The sequence below is a fragment of the Genypterus blacodes genome, unplaced genomic scaffold (genome assembly GCF_046128005.1).
Source record: "Genypterus blacodes isolate CSIRO-AG114 ecotype Tasmania unplaced genomic scaffold, CSIRO-AGI_Gbla_v1 ptg000005l_1, whole genome shotgun sequence".
In the NCBI taxonomy this organism is placed as follows: domain Eukaryota; kingdom Metazoa; phylum Chordata; class Actinopteri; order Ophidiiformes; family Ophidiidae; genus Genypterus; species Genypterus blacodes.
Window position 1 is genome coordinate 2,611,261 of NW_027466819.1, and position 11,926 is coordinate 2,623,186.

General features: G+C 48.6%; 2 protein-coding genes across 2 annotated transcripts; one reads left to right on the top strand and one right to left on the bottom strand.

Moving 5' to 3' along the window:
* Window positions 1-1,374: 1,374 nt before the first annotated feature.
* On the bottom strand, window positions 1,375-3,785 carry LOC142996362 (uncharacterized). The gene is made up of 4 exons (XM_076147344.1): window positions 3,380-3,785; window positions 3,146-3,294; window positions 2,666-2,750; window positions 1,375-2,588 (listed from the first exon to the last, which is right to left on the bottom strand). Exons 1-4 carry the CDS (start codon window positions 3,591-3,593, stop codon window positions 1,615-1,617), a joined length of 1,422 nt encoding a protein of 473 aa, XP_076003459.1. The 5' UTR covers window positions 3,594-3,785; the 3' UTR covers window positions 1,375-1,614.
* Window positions 3,786-4,449: 664 nt separating this feature from the next.
* On the top strand, window positions 4,450-11,914 carry LOC142998948 (uncharacterized). Its single transcript, XM_076148396.1, has 14 exons — window positions 4,450-4,521; window positions 5,066-5,361; window positions 5,699-5,801; window positions 5,897-6,041; window positions 6,145-6,227; window positions 6,441-6,548; window positions 6,733-6,851; window positions 6,965-7,139; window positions 7,325-7,422; window positions 7,615-7,686; window positions 7,883-8,647; window positions 8,849-9,036; window positions 9,124-9,686; window positions 9,868-11,914. Exons 2-14 carry the CDS (start codon window positions 5,274-5,276, stop codon window positions 11,138-11,140), a joined length of 3,780 nt encoding a protein of 1,259 aa, XP_076004511.1. The 5' UTR covers window positions 4,450-4,521; window positions 5,066-5,273; the 3' UTR covers window positions 11,141-11,914.
* Window positions 11,915-11,926: the final 12 nt, after the last annotated feature.

Sequence of the window (11,926 nt, forward strand, 5' to 3'; positions counted from 1 at the left end):
GGACACAACAGTAAACCCCAAACATATCTTATGTGCGTCCACCAAATGTGTGCGTTTGTGATGTGTGTGCTGTGTGTGTGAGAGTGTGTGTGGTAAAGCTGTTGTGGGAGGAGTTGCACAATCACGGACCGATTATCTGCAGCCGTGAAACTCTGCGGTGAAGAGACGTTTCAGATGTGGCCAGCGAGTGTGTGTGTGTGTGTGTGTGTGTGTGTGTGTGTGTATGAGACTGTGAGCTTGTAGAGATTCCTGTGATGAAATTGATCAGGCGGTGGAGCCGTCCGGACGGTCGGAGGGGAGGCCGCTCGCGCCGGCAGTACCGCCCGGGCCGGAGCCAGCAGCTCAGACCAGCAGGGCGAGACCAGTCTGAAGCCTTGTTTAGTAAGAGTCAGAGTGTTTGAGGTGGGATTCCGGTTTGTTGTGTAGTCGCGACCTTTCACTTGGGCTGTGCAGAATCAGTTTGTAGTGTAGCTGATAGAAACACGCATCGGGTGCAGCTGTGTGATTCAGCTTCCATGTTGGATTTAAAAACAGAAGCTGAGGTTAAAGTTAAAGTCTGAATTCAGCTGTAAAAGTACAGATGAACTCTTGAAGGCCTTTATAGTCTCAATGTGAGGGCAACGACCGTCAAATAACAAATCCACTGTTGTCATACTTCATAATGAAGTGAGGAGACCTGAAACATTCCCACTCTAAACTCACAACAACGACAGAAACCTCATCAACTTCTCTATGGGAGGTTTTAATTTCATTTCTCTATCTGAAAACGACTACATAGCAAAACGATACAACAGAACACAGACGAGAAGGAGACAGAACGCAGGAAATGAAGTACAAAAGGTGTAAAAGGAGGCCGGAGGAGGCCGTAATGTACACATGTCTGCTGTAAACATCTTAAATATGTCTGCTTTCAGATTCACTTCAACATTAATCTCTAATAAGAAGAATCAGTTTTCTAAAATCCAGAATCTGTGAGCTGCAGCTTTAGTCCAAGTCTAAAAAAGGCCAACTAGAATTACAACAACACTTACTCCAATACTGCCCTGGTGTCTTACGCTCTCTTTTGAGGTCCCAGGTCCGTGTGTGTGTGTGAATATGATCCATTACCTCTCTTGTGATTTAATCAAAACCATAACTAAACTCTGTTAAATCAAATCATGGATCCCATTCACAATCTGAAGGTGAATGGATTCAAACTAACGGACCGTTGGGTTCACGTCCCGTCCTGGGAGCAAACAGTCGTCTTCTGTGTAGAAACCCTGGACATCCGACGGACAACAGACTCAACCCGTGTCCTGGCAGTAATGTACGCAGTGTTTACATCCCAGGGTTAGCTGGTGCCGGCGTCTGAGGGGTCAGAATGGAGAACAAAAGCTCAATTTACACCAAGATCACACCGCCGTGTTTTGTCACCCAACGTGGCTGACGATGTCAGTGAACCAAACCAGCCGCGTCGTCTCGGCTCAAACGGACGACGTGTTCAAACGTTCCCGTCGTCGTTCGTCCCAAACAGGCCGCAGGCGTGTCGGGGCCCAAACGGAGCCCCGTCCACCTGCTGCTGCTCCTCAACAAAAACAAACGGCCTACAACTGCAAACCTGAAAGAGGAGCGAACTCAGTGTGCTGCTTTCTGGTGCGACTTCATGCTGGAGCGCTGCGTGAAGCACTTCCCGCACAGCGCGCACTCGTACGGCTTCTCGCCGCTGTGCACCACGGCGTGCCGGATGAGGTTGCACTGCTTGGTGAAGCTGCGGCCGCACTGCAGGCAGCTGAACGGCTTCTCGCCCGTGTGGCTCCTCAGGTGCTCCTTCAGCTGACTGAACCTCATGAAGCTCTTGTCGCAGTACGTGCAGCTGAACCGCTTCTCGCCGACCCCTGACCTCCACGGGGTCCTCATCCGCCTCATCAGGCCGAAGCCGCTGCGGCTGTGCAGGCTCACGGCCGGGCCCGCTGGGTTCTGAGCCATCAGGTCCTGGTTCTGGCCGTACTGCTGCGTCGGTTGCTGAATGGAGCTGCTCTGACCCAAGGCGTTGATCAGAGTGTTGTGTCCTTCGTCCAGCGCTTGTGCCAGTTGCGTTCTCTTGCATCCAAACGCTCTGGCTCGCCTCTTGGCCCGCGCCGCGCTCATCATGATGGAGTACGACTTCCCCACTGAGTGCATCCGTGGTATCACAACCTCGGGTGCGGGCTGACTGGAGGCTAATCCACTCTGAGCCGTGAACGCAGGAGGAATCTGCTGATAAGGTTCCTCCGAGTACGAGAAGCTCCCGTCGCCGTCGTCTCCGCAGGGATCCGACGGCCACAGCTGTCCTTCGCCGTCCTCCACCACAAACTTGTGGGCCGAGTCCAGCGGGGCCGTGTTCTCGTCGGGCCCGTCCTCTTCCCCATCTTCCTCATCCTTCACCGCCTGGTCGTCTTCGTTTTCGTGTGGCGGCTGCTCTGGGAATGTGATGTAGCTCTCGGCGTGGGACAGCAAGGACCCAGGGGTGGCCGGGTTGTCGGCTGACTGGTAATGCTCCACAAACTCCTCAGGCTGGGCCGGCTGCTGCTGTTCGGCTTCGAAACACGGAGGCGGCGCAGCACCAGAGACTAGAGAGCACAGGAAGTAGATCACAGCACGGAACAAACAACCGCTGAATAGTGTGTGTCTGTGTGTGTGGACTCACCTAGTTTGTCCTGTTGCTCAGTCCTCCACTCTTCGTCCTCTTCACACTCCTCTTTGATCTGTATGGTTTCACCTTCATTGACAGGCTGGAGTCAAATGAGAACACACACACACACACACACACACACACACACACACACACACACACACACACACACACACACACACACACACACACACACACACACACACACACACACACACACACACACACACACACACACACACACACACACACACAGAGAGAGAGAGAGACACACAGCGTCAGCAAAGCTCATTTCTTCAGGATCAACACTTTACAGCATGGACACATTTAGTTTGCACACACACACACACAAACACACCAGTTTCTCAGGCACTTGACTGTGGATGCAGTGATGCTACTCCAAAGTTGCTTTTTGTTTACATGCTTCCACTACTTGCCCTCCTCAGAAGGAGACTCTACTCGACTCCTTAGAAGGAGACAAGTCTTTTTCTCTACCTGACTTTGCTTTTGACTTTGACTCTGCCCCTCGGCATCCATCTCTGCGTCCCACGCTGCGACGTCTCGGTCTCTGTCTCTGTCTCTGCCTCTTTTCAGCACCATTTTGACCGACGGGGAGAATCTCTCGGCCGCTGAGGGACAAAACACTGAGGGACAGAAGGACAGAGGACACGTCAGTTAACGGAGCGGCTCCAGCGGGGAGTGTCTCAGGCTGAACCCCGGCGCCCTGACCTCTCCTCCGGGCTCGGATCCTGCTCCTCCGCAGCTCCGCCTCCATCACCTCGCACTTCTTCTTCAGCGCGTCGATGTCCCGCTGGCTCCGGCAGATCTCCAGCCGCAGCACCGCGCAGCTGTCATCCACACGCCGGTTGATCTCCGCCACCGCCGCCTTGGCCAGGACCTCCATGACGGACACCAACTGGCTCTGGAAACTGCCGGTCTCCATCTTACGTCGACTGCGCGCCCCGTCCGCAACCGGAATTAATACGTTCGCCCGGTTGTTTATGTCGTAATTGTGACACAAAATACGGGTCACTCCGCTGTGTGTGTATGTGTGACGACAGGAAGATGTTTGGTGTTGCGTTCTCTGTCTTCTTCTTCTTCTCTCTTTAAACCAAACCACAGCTCAGGCGTCGAGTTGATCGAGGCAGTTCGCCATCTACTGGATAGACTGTGTAACAACAAGCGTCCCACTATAGAGGATCGTTTATTATATTTTTTGCTAAAGAGTAATTTCCAACTAATACCAACAATCTAATAGCTAGAATATTTCCTTGCTGTGCTTTGTTGCTAAGTGAGGACATAATAAAAACATTATGACCCTCTTTGATTTCTGTTTCTTTGGTCTATCTGTCATTTATTCTCCATAGCTTTAAAATTGTGATACCGCTTTGTGTGTCTTCCTGTCAGTGTTTGGTATTTTAGTCTTAGGTGCTACTCTGTGATAATTTGATGCATTATTTATCACTCAGTAGTTTTATGGTTCTAAAGCTGGGCACTGTTTGGCTCCTTATTTGTTCTTTGTAGTACTTAGTGTAGTTCTGTGTGCTGTGGATTTGTCTTGGTTGGTAGGAATCAGTATAGATGGGCAACTGACAAAGGAAATCAGTGACACACACACTGCTGAATTTGTCCTAAAGCCATAAGTACCATCATGTGTTTCCCTGCCGTCATGGTGAATTACATACAGATAAGGGAAATAGGATTTGCACAATACAAATACAAAGAAGTGATTTCCCCATTCAATGGGCAGAGGCACACACAGAGAGAAAGCGAAGAGAAGGAGACGCACTCAGGAAGTAAACAGGGGAAGTTTAGTGGTTTGTTGCGTCACCATTTTGATGCTGCTACTTGTGTGCCGATGCAATGGGAAGGTAAGAACGTTATTTGCTATGGTTACTTGCCTATTTTCCTCACATTTCCACGCTTAAACTCATTCTTGAACGGAGATGAAGAGGGCCGATGGTGTATGAAGATGTGCAGTAGCAGGTGTCAGAACAATGGAGGCGCTGGGGAAGGAGTTTATAGATCTATGTGACTATATGTTCTCTAGCTGTCTGCGAGTGTGCTCGACTTCCGCTAGTCAGAGTGGGGCAGCAATGGCAGACAGGGAGGACAGATGAGGGCCTAGAAAGTTCCGAGGCCTCGGGCTGCAGCTCAGATTTGAGCTTTAGGTGTGACCGGTCACCCAGAGAGAACTTACTGTAAAAAAAGGGAAAGATTCATACACTGAGTTCATCAAATAGGAGAACTAGACAGACATGGGTGTGGCCTGATTTTTGAACATGAAATGAGTGCATCAGGGGGAAGTGGAGAGCCATATTTGCACACGGAGGAGTTTGTCGTTTGCTTCAGGGAAGCGTACGCACGGTGAAGCCGGTATTTGAGGTCAAACTTCTGCCATTTGTGACTTTGCAGGGTGTAAGAGATCAGTATGACATCACAGCGGATGAAACACAGTGAAGGAGAGAAAACAGCAGCTCGGGCAAATCACTGAAATGTGCACCGCTGCCACACAATCAGGTTCACAGTGACGCTTCCCATCCACCTGCTGCACGGTCGCTCAGTCAGATTGAAATCAGAGCTGCTCAGGCTGGATGTGAGCTGAGACAGGAGAGAAGAAGACATGCGGAGAGTCCGAAGAAGAGGAGGCAACAAAGAGAAAGTGTTTGGATGTGATCTGCTGGAGCACCTGACTGCTTCCTGTCAAGAGAGTAAGTGGCATTCGTGAAGAAGCGGTTTAGAAGACTTAGACATCATACAGTTTTGTAAAATATAGGTATTATATTATTATAACTATAACAGTTACACAGCTCTTACATTTTTACAATGGTTTTGGTAGAACATTCCTGATATAAAGCAGTATTGTGGTGTTCTCCATGCTTTGCAACTTCTACTCTTGTAGTAAATGCTTAATGTGACCTACTTGTTCACAGAACATCCAGCATATAGGCCACAAAACACACAAATGTTATGCACAATGTACAAACCTTATAGATTGTACATGATGTGATGTATGGTTGTGTTTTTAAACTACATGTCATTCCTCAGTTCCTCTGGTCCTGCGTAGCTGCAGCGAGTTTGTTGAGCAGCATGGAGTTGTGGATGGGATCTACAGGCTGTCTGGAGTGTCTTCAAACACACAGAAGCTGAGGTGACTCTCCTCCGTCCCTGTTTTTGTGAACCACTGAAGGATTTTGAGTGTTTCCATGTGCTGTGCATTAATTTTCTGTTCATCTGCGTGACCAGGGGTGAGTTTGAGAGCGACGGGAGTCCGGAACTGAACAAGGATCTGTACCTGCAGGACATCCACTGTGTCAGCTCCCTGTGTAAAGCTTACTTCAGAGAGCTGCCCAACCCTCTGCTCACCTACCAGCTCTATGATAAGTTTGCTGTGAGTAGCTTGTCTCAATGTATCTGATGAAAGAGTTTAGCATCCAGAAATCCTCCAACAGTTTGATTGTAACACTCACACCCATGAATCTGTGCTGGTGCAGGAAGCTGTGGCCATTCAGCTGGAGGAGGAGAGGCTGGTGAAGATCAGAGATGTGCTCAAAGAACTACCAGAGCCCCATTACAGGTAGACCTACAGCACTCTGCTGCATACTGAATGTTAACATCAAAATGTGTGTGTGTTATTGCTGAAAGATGATTCTCTTTTTATATACTGTCTCTCTGATCGTCCTCTTCATTCAAGCTTTATTAACCATAAACTCAGATTTCCAAAGGCAAGATGCCATTTTTAAGGGGCTAAATCATTACAAAAAACATCTTCCCTACGTCTCTCTATCAGGACTCTTGAGTTCCTCATGCGCCATCTTGTCAGAATGGCCTCCTACTCCTCAGAGACCAACATGCACTCCAGGAACCTCGCCATCGTCTGGGCCCCCAATCTGCTCAGGTTGGCTTGCATCCATGACATTGATCCATGTGTTCATACTGTACGCTCTGTTGAAGTGCCCATGAGCAAGACACCAAACCACAACCGTCTCCCTCTCTGCTGGGAAAATGCATAATTCATTCATTACTTCATTCACTTTTTGCTTCAATCAATCAATCAAACCTGATATCTTTGGTATGTGAAGGTCAAAGGACATTGAGGTGTCTGGGTTCAATGGTACAGCAGCGTTCATGGAGGTGAGGGTTCAGTCCATCGTGGTGGAGTTCATCCTCACACACGTCCCTCAGCTGTTTCCTCTCCAAGGTAAACACACACACACACACACACACACACACACACACACACACACACACACACACACACACACACACACACACACACACACACACACAAAACTAATTCTGCTATTTTCTAAGGGGTCTCCTGTGAGAAACGCAACTCTCTCCCATCTCCATCGGCGATGCCCAATCAGGAGGAAGTGCTTTTTACGTCCACTCCCTCTCCGCCCGTCGCTAACTATGGACACATCAGTCCAGGCGACGGTCCACTACCCATGCGACCGTACCACTCCATCATCGAAGGCACGGACAAGTGAGTGGACGCATCCGTTTACCTATCGAGCCTCTGATCTGGTTTTGTTCCCTTCAAAGTCAGACGCCCTTCGGGAATATGGAGTTTGATCAGGACTTTACAAAGGACTTTGCACTGTGGAGCACATTACACTTCCTGAAGGTTCTCTTTTGGCTTGTTCACGTCTGTGTTGTTGTTCACCTCAGGAGGAAAGGATCTCTGAAGGGCAAGAAGTGGATGTCCTTCTTCAATATCGGAGGACGATTTCATGACCCAAGGAGGAGAAACAAACACTCAACAAAAGGTAAACAAATTCCTCCTTTGAAAACAAATCTACATGTAACATAAATGGAGTTTTGCTCGATTTGTAACCATTTAACTTAAAAGGATGGTAAGTTCAGTGTTTTGATTTGTGGTGAACACAGCAGCTTCCTCTTCCTCACCAAGCTTATATTTCCTAAGTCATATTTTCATGTCCCTTTGGTTTTGATGATAGAGAAAGACCGGCCTGCTTTGAGACCAGCGAGGAGCATGGATTCCCTCAGCTGCCCGCCCTATCCAAGCCCAGGTGCTGCTCCTCTCACACTCACGCTACAACCTTCATCCAGACTCACTTTCTACATAAACCATTTTACATGCTATAAATATTATAACACATCAACAATCTGTGTTAAGTGTGCTTGTGTCCGTCCATGTTAGATAGCTAAATACAGATAATCCTTCATATTGTCATTCAGGTTCTTCATCTATCTGTTCTATTCCAGGTTCCAAACCCTCCAAGCGTCCTCCTTCCACCCACATCTCTCCCCTGGTCGTCCCCACCCCCCAGCCCGGCACAGAGGCCCCGGTCTCGGGCAGTGCAATAGGCAGCAGTGGTTACGCTGTGACGTACCGCAGGGGGACGGGCGTGGTCGGCGGGAGTACAGGGGTTCAGGGCTCCTATAACAGTCTTGATCCTGAAGGGTCCGGGGCTGCGGCCGACGACGCTCAGCCGCACCTGTCCAGATCACCGGGACTCACAAGTAAAGTCGGTCGAAGAGCAGCCATGCACATCACGGGGCCGACCCTGGTGACGGTGCCCCTGCACATCACCTCCAACCTGGCATTAGGGGTGCTGCAGGGGGGAGGGGGGGACAGGGTCATCCACTGTGGCAGGGAGAAGGATGGAGGGGACAGGGTGGAAAGAAAGGAGGGAGGAGATAGGGTGGAAGGAAAGGAGGGCAGAGAAATGGAAAGAAAGGAGGGAGTTGGATGGGTCAAATCTGAGAAAGAGAAAGAGAAAGAGAAAGACAAAGAGAAAGAGAAAGACGTGGACGTGGATGGAGGCACAAGCGGGGCAGAGGTAGAAGCTGAAGCAGTGAAGAAGGAGCAGAGAGAGGAGGAAGAGGAGGCAGAGGAGAGGGGCGACTGTGGATTGAAGACGGGAGATGAAGGTGAGGGCGGAGAGCAAGGCACCAAGTGTGAGAACATGGAGGACGATAACAACGAAGATGTTGAAGATGGAGATGACAACCAGGATACATACATGGGTAAGCTCTCCTGTTTCATAAGAAAATAAACTAACATGGTGAATTTAAAGCCTCACAGTGCAATTAAGCCTCATTTGTCTTTAATCTTTGCTCTCATTTCTTGCTTTAGCACATCATCTAAATGTTACAATTTAGGATTTGAAGTTCATACTGCGTTTCCAGTTTCTAGTTGTCTAATCGGAGGACCTGCTCTGTGTGTAGATATGAAAGGTCTGGAGCTGCCCGCCGCCCTTCACGCAGACGCGAGTGTGTGCGGGGCTGACAGCGGTCTGGATCATTGTGATATCTTCAACTCCACCGAGATGGAAGGAGATGACCAGGAGCTGTCGGGATACGTTCAGGAAAACTTTGATTTCCTGGACCATATGGACTGCAGTGTGTCCAGCCACGTACGTAGCTGTGTGTGTGTCTGTTTGTGTGTGTGTGTGTGGCACATATCTTTGGTAACACTCTAAGCGTCTCTCTCTTCCCCTCAGGTTGTGGAGTTCTCTGTTGAACCTCCCGCTGATGATGAGTATGAAGTCATGGACCAACCTCAGGCTTTCTATCGTCCCGCACAGCTGCACTCTCCTCCATCTCCACACACACACCTGCAACCTGATGCCCAAACGGACACACATGTTGAGACCCACTTAAACAAGCACAGGTCTCTCACTGTCGACCCACAAAAGCGACACACTAAGTCCCTCAGTCTGCCCGGTAACGGCTTGTCCATCATGGCAGCAGAGGCTGGCAGGGCCAACGCAGAGGACTTTGTTGATGACGAGGATGATGAGGACGACATCAGCGACGATGAGTACAGTGATGAGGATGATGAGAGCATGTTCATCAAAAGTCTTCCTGCTGGTTTCTTCTTAAACAACGAGAGCTGGCTTAGTGCCAGAGACGGCAGCCCAGACGGAGGTGAGGCTGAGCCATCGCAGAGCTCAGAGACGAGAAGTGAACCATTACATCACTTTTCTCAGTTTAAAGATCAAGAGCAAGGAAGGGAGGAAGACGAACAGGATGCCGAGAGGGAAATGACAAAGAACGAAGAAAGGTAAGAATTATGTCTCGCTCACATTTGGATCCAGTATTTCATGTTTCTCCTCCTACAACTTTGGGTCAATATTAAGAAAATTAGAAGCTTTAAAATCAGTTTTGAGTGTTAATCATGTATGAAAAGGGACGGTTGAACTACAATGAGCTGCTGACTGATATCTCATCTGTTTCCTCTGCAGCGGAGCAACAGAGGAAGATCTCCTTGCATCTCATGGCAGCAGTGAAGAAGATGCTCAAAGTGAGGAAGGAAAACCTCTCAGTCCACCTTGTTTGGAGTTTCCCCCTCCGTGGACTGAGGACGAGGATAAACCCAGTGTTATAGCTGAGATGAAGGATGAAGATGAAGCTGTGGATAATCCCGACAGTGATGGTGAAAACTCTGCAGCTGAAGAAACTAAATGTCCACAGCCTGTAAGCTGTATCGAATCAGACCAGAGAGAAGATTGTGACCAAGGAAAGGACAGTGAAGTAGATGAAGAGGTATGTGGAGGAAGAGGAGAAGTAGAAATACAAATCACAGAGAGTTATGAGGGCGAGTGGGAAGAACCTACACAGGTAGAGAATGCACGTTGTGAGATTTGGAATGAGTTTGAAGATGTTGTCTGTCAGGTGATAGAGGACGAGGAAAGTAAACGTGATGAAGAGAGGGATGAGATAGACGGTATCACTGAGGAGGGAGACAGAATGGCACATGAGGTCAAAGGTGGAGAGGAAGAAGAGCAGGTAGATATGGAAAAGGTGGACGTTCTTGAGGAAGAAACAAACCAGGGAGTGTCCACAGAGAGAGAGATTCACACGGAGCTGATGGAGGAACCAATGGAGGCACTCTTAGTGGAAGAGAAGCTCCTGGATCCAGTGATGCAGCAAGAGGTTGAGAGAAAAGAGAGTAACTATTTGAAGAAGAGTGAATCAAGTGATGCAGATACAGATGAGGAACAACACCAAAGACTGGCCAGTGTAGACCAAAAGGAGAGACATGTGGAGGTCAGGTTAGAGTCTAAGGAATTAAACGAGGGGAGTGACCACTTCCAAGGATGCGGGGTTGCAGTGGGGAGGAAGCTGGTCGTCTCCAAACATAAAATCTACCAAGTCAAAGCTGTACCAATCGTGCCTCCCAAGCCACAACACTGCAAACTGACAGCGCAGAGCCTCCGGCAGCAGCAGCAGCAACAACAGAGGGAGAGGAGGGATGCGGGGGAACAGGGGAGAGATGAAGAGGGAGAAGTCGAAGATCTGGGTAGAAAGGAGAGGGAGGGGCAGACGGTCAGAGGAGGAGAGGGGGAGAGGAGGAGGGATGCAGAGGAAGGCCAGGCGAGGGACGCGGCCAGAAACAGTCCCATCAGCATGTGTTTTGATGAGGCCGTTGCCATAGCTACCATGAGGCGAGGGAGGGAGAGAGAGAACGAAAGGGACAAGGAGAGACAAAGGGACTGGGGATATGAAATACAGTGAAGTGGTTTATGTCTTTAGATTGTTTCAAACAGAAACTTAACTATTTTCTGAAAAAAAAAAGCCTTTATTTTTTACTAAAATCCGTCTTTACTGATGGGGATATATTTTACAAATGGAACTCTGTCAGTATCGTCCACTCAATGCTACTGAGAAGCTGAACCGTTCCTCTGGCTGTCGGCTATCAATTAGATTACTTAAATACTCAGGAAGTGCATTTGAATTTGGATTAAAGCTTTGTGGTCTTGAGTTTTAGTTTCCTGGCGTGCATATGTTTTACAGCTGAATGTATGTGGACAGGTAGACTCACCTGTCAGTCGCTTCTCAGAGCTGATAGGTGCAGAACATGAAGGGACATTTTTTATTGCTACAGTGATATTTTTATTTTTTACTATTCAGCTTTCCTGCTTTGTGTCAGCAAGACCCTTAACTGAACGGAAGCAAAACCCTGCAGCCATGTTGTAAGATCTTGCTGGAATGCATATTAGAGCCTATAGGCCTGCGGGCGGTAGTGATAGTATGGCCTCCTATGTGTATTGCTGTACTATTCTGGTACCCACACAGTTTTAGCTGTGTAGTCTTATTGTACATATGAGCCAGAAGGATACAAGGATCAATTAAAACAAGAGGAAAGCATTCACTCATATGTGTGTGCTGGTCGACTAGTTACATTTAATTATTTGTAATTTTCTATGTAAAAACCAAATAGCAGAGGTGATGCATATGTAACATGATGTCTGACCGTTTATCTGTGAATAAAAATGACATTTCAAGTGATCGTGTGCGTTT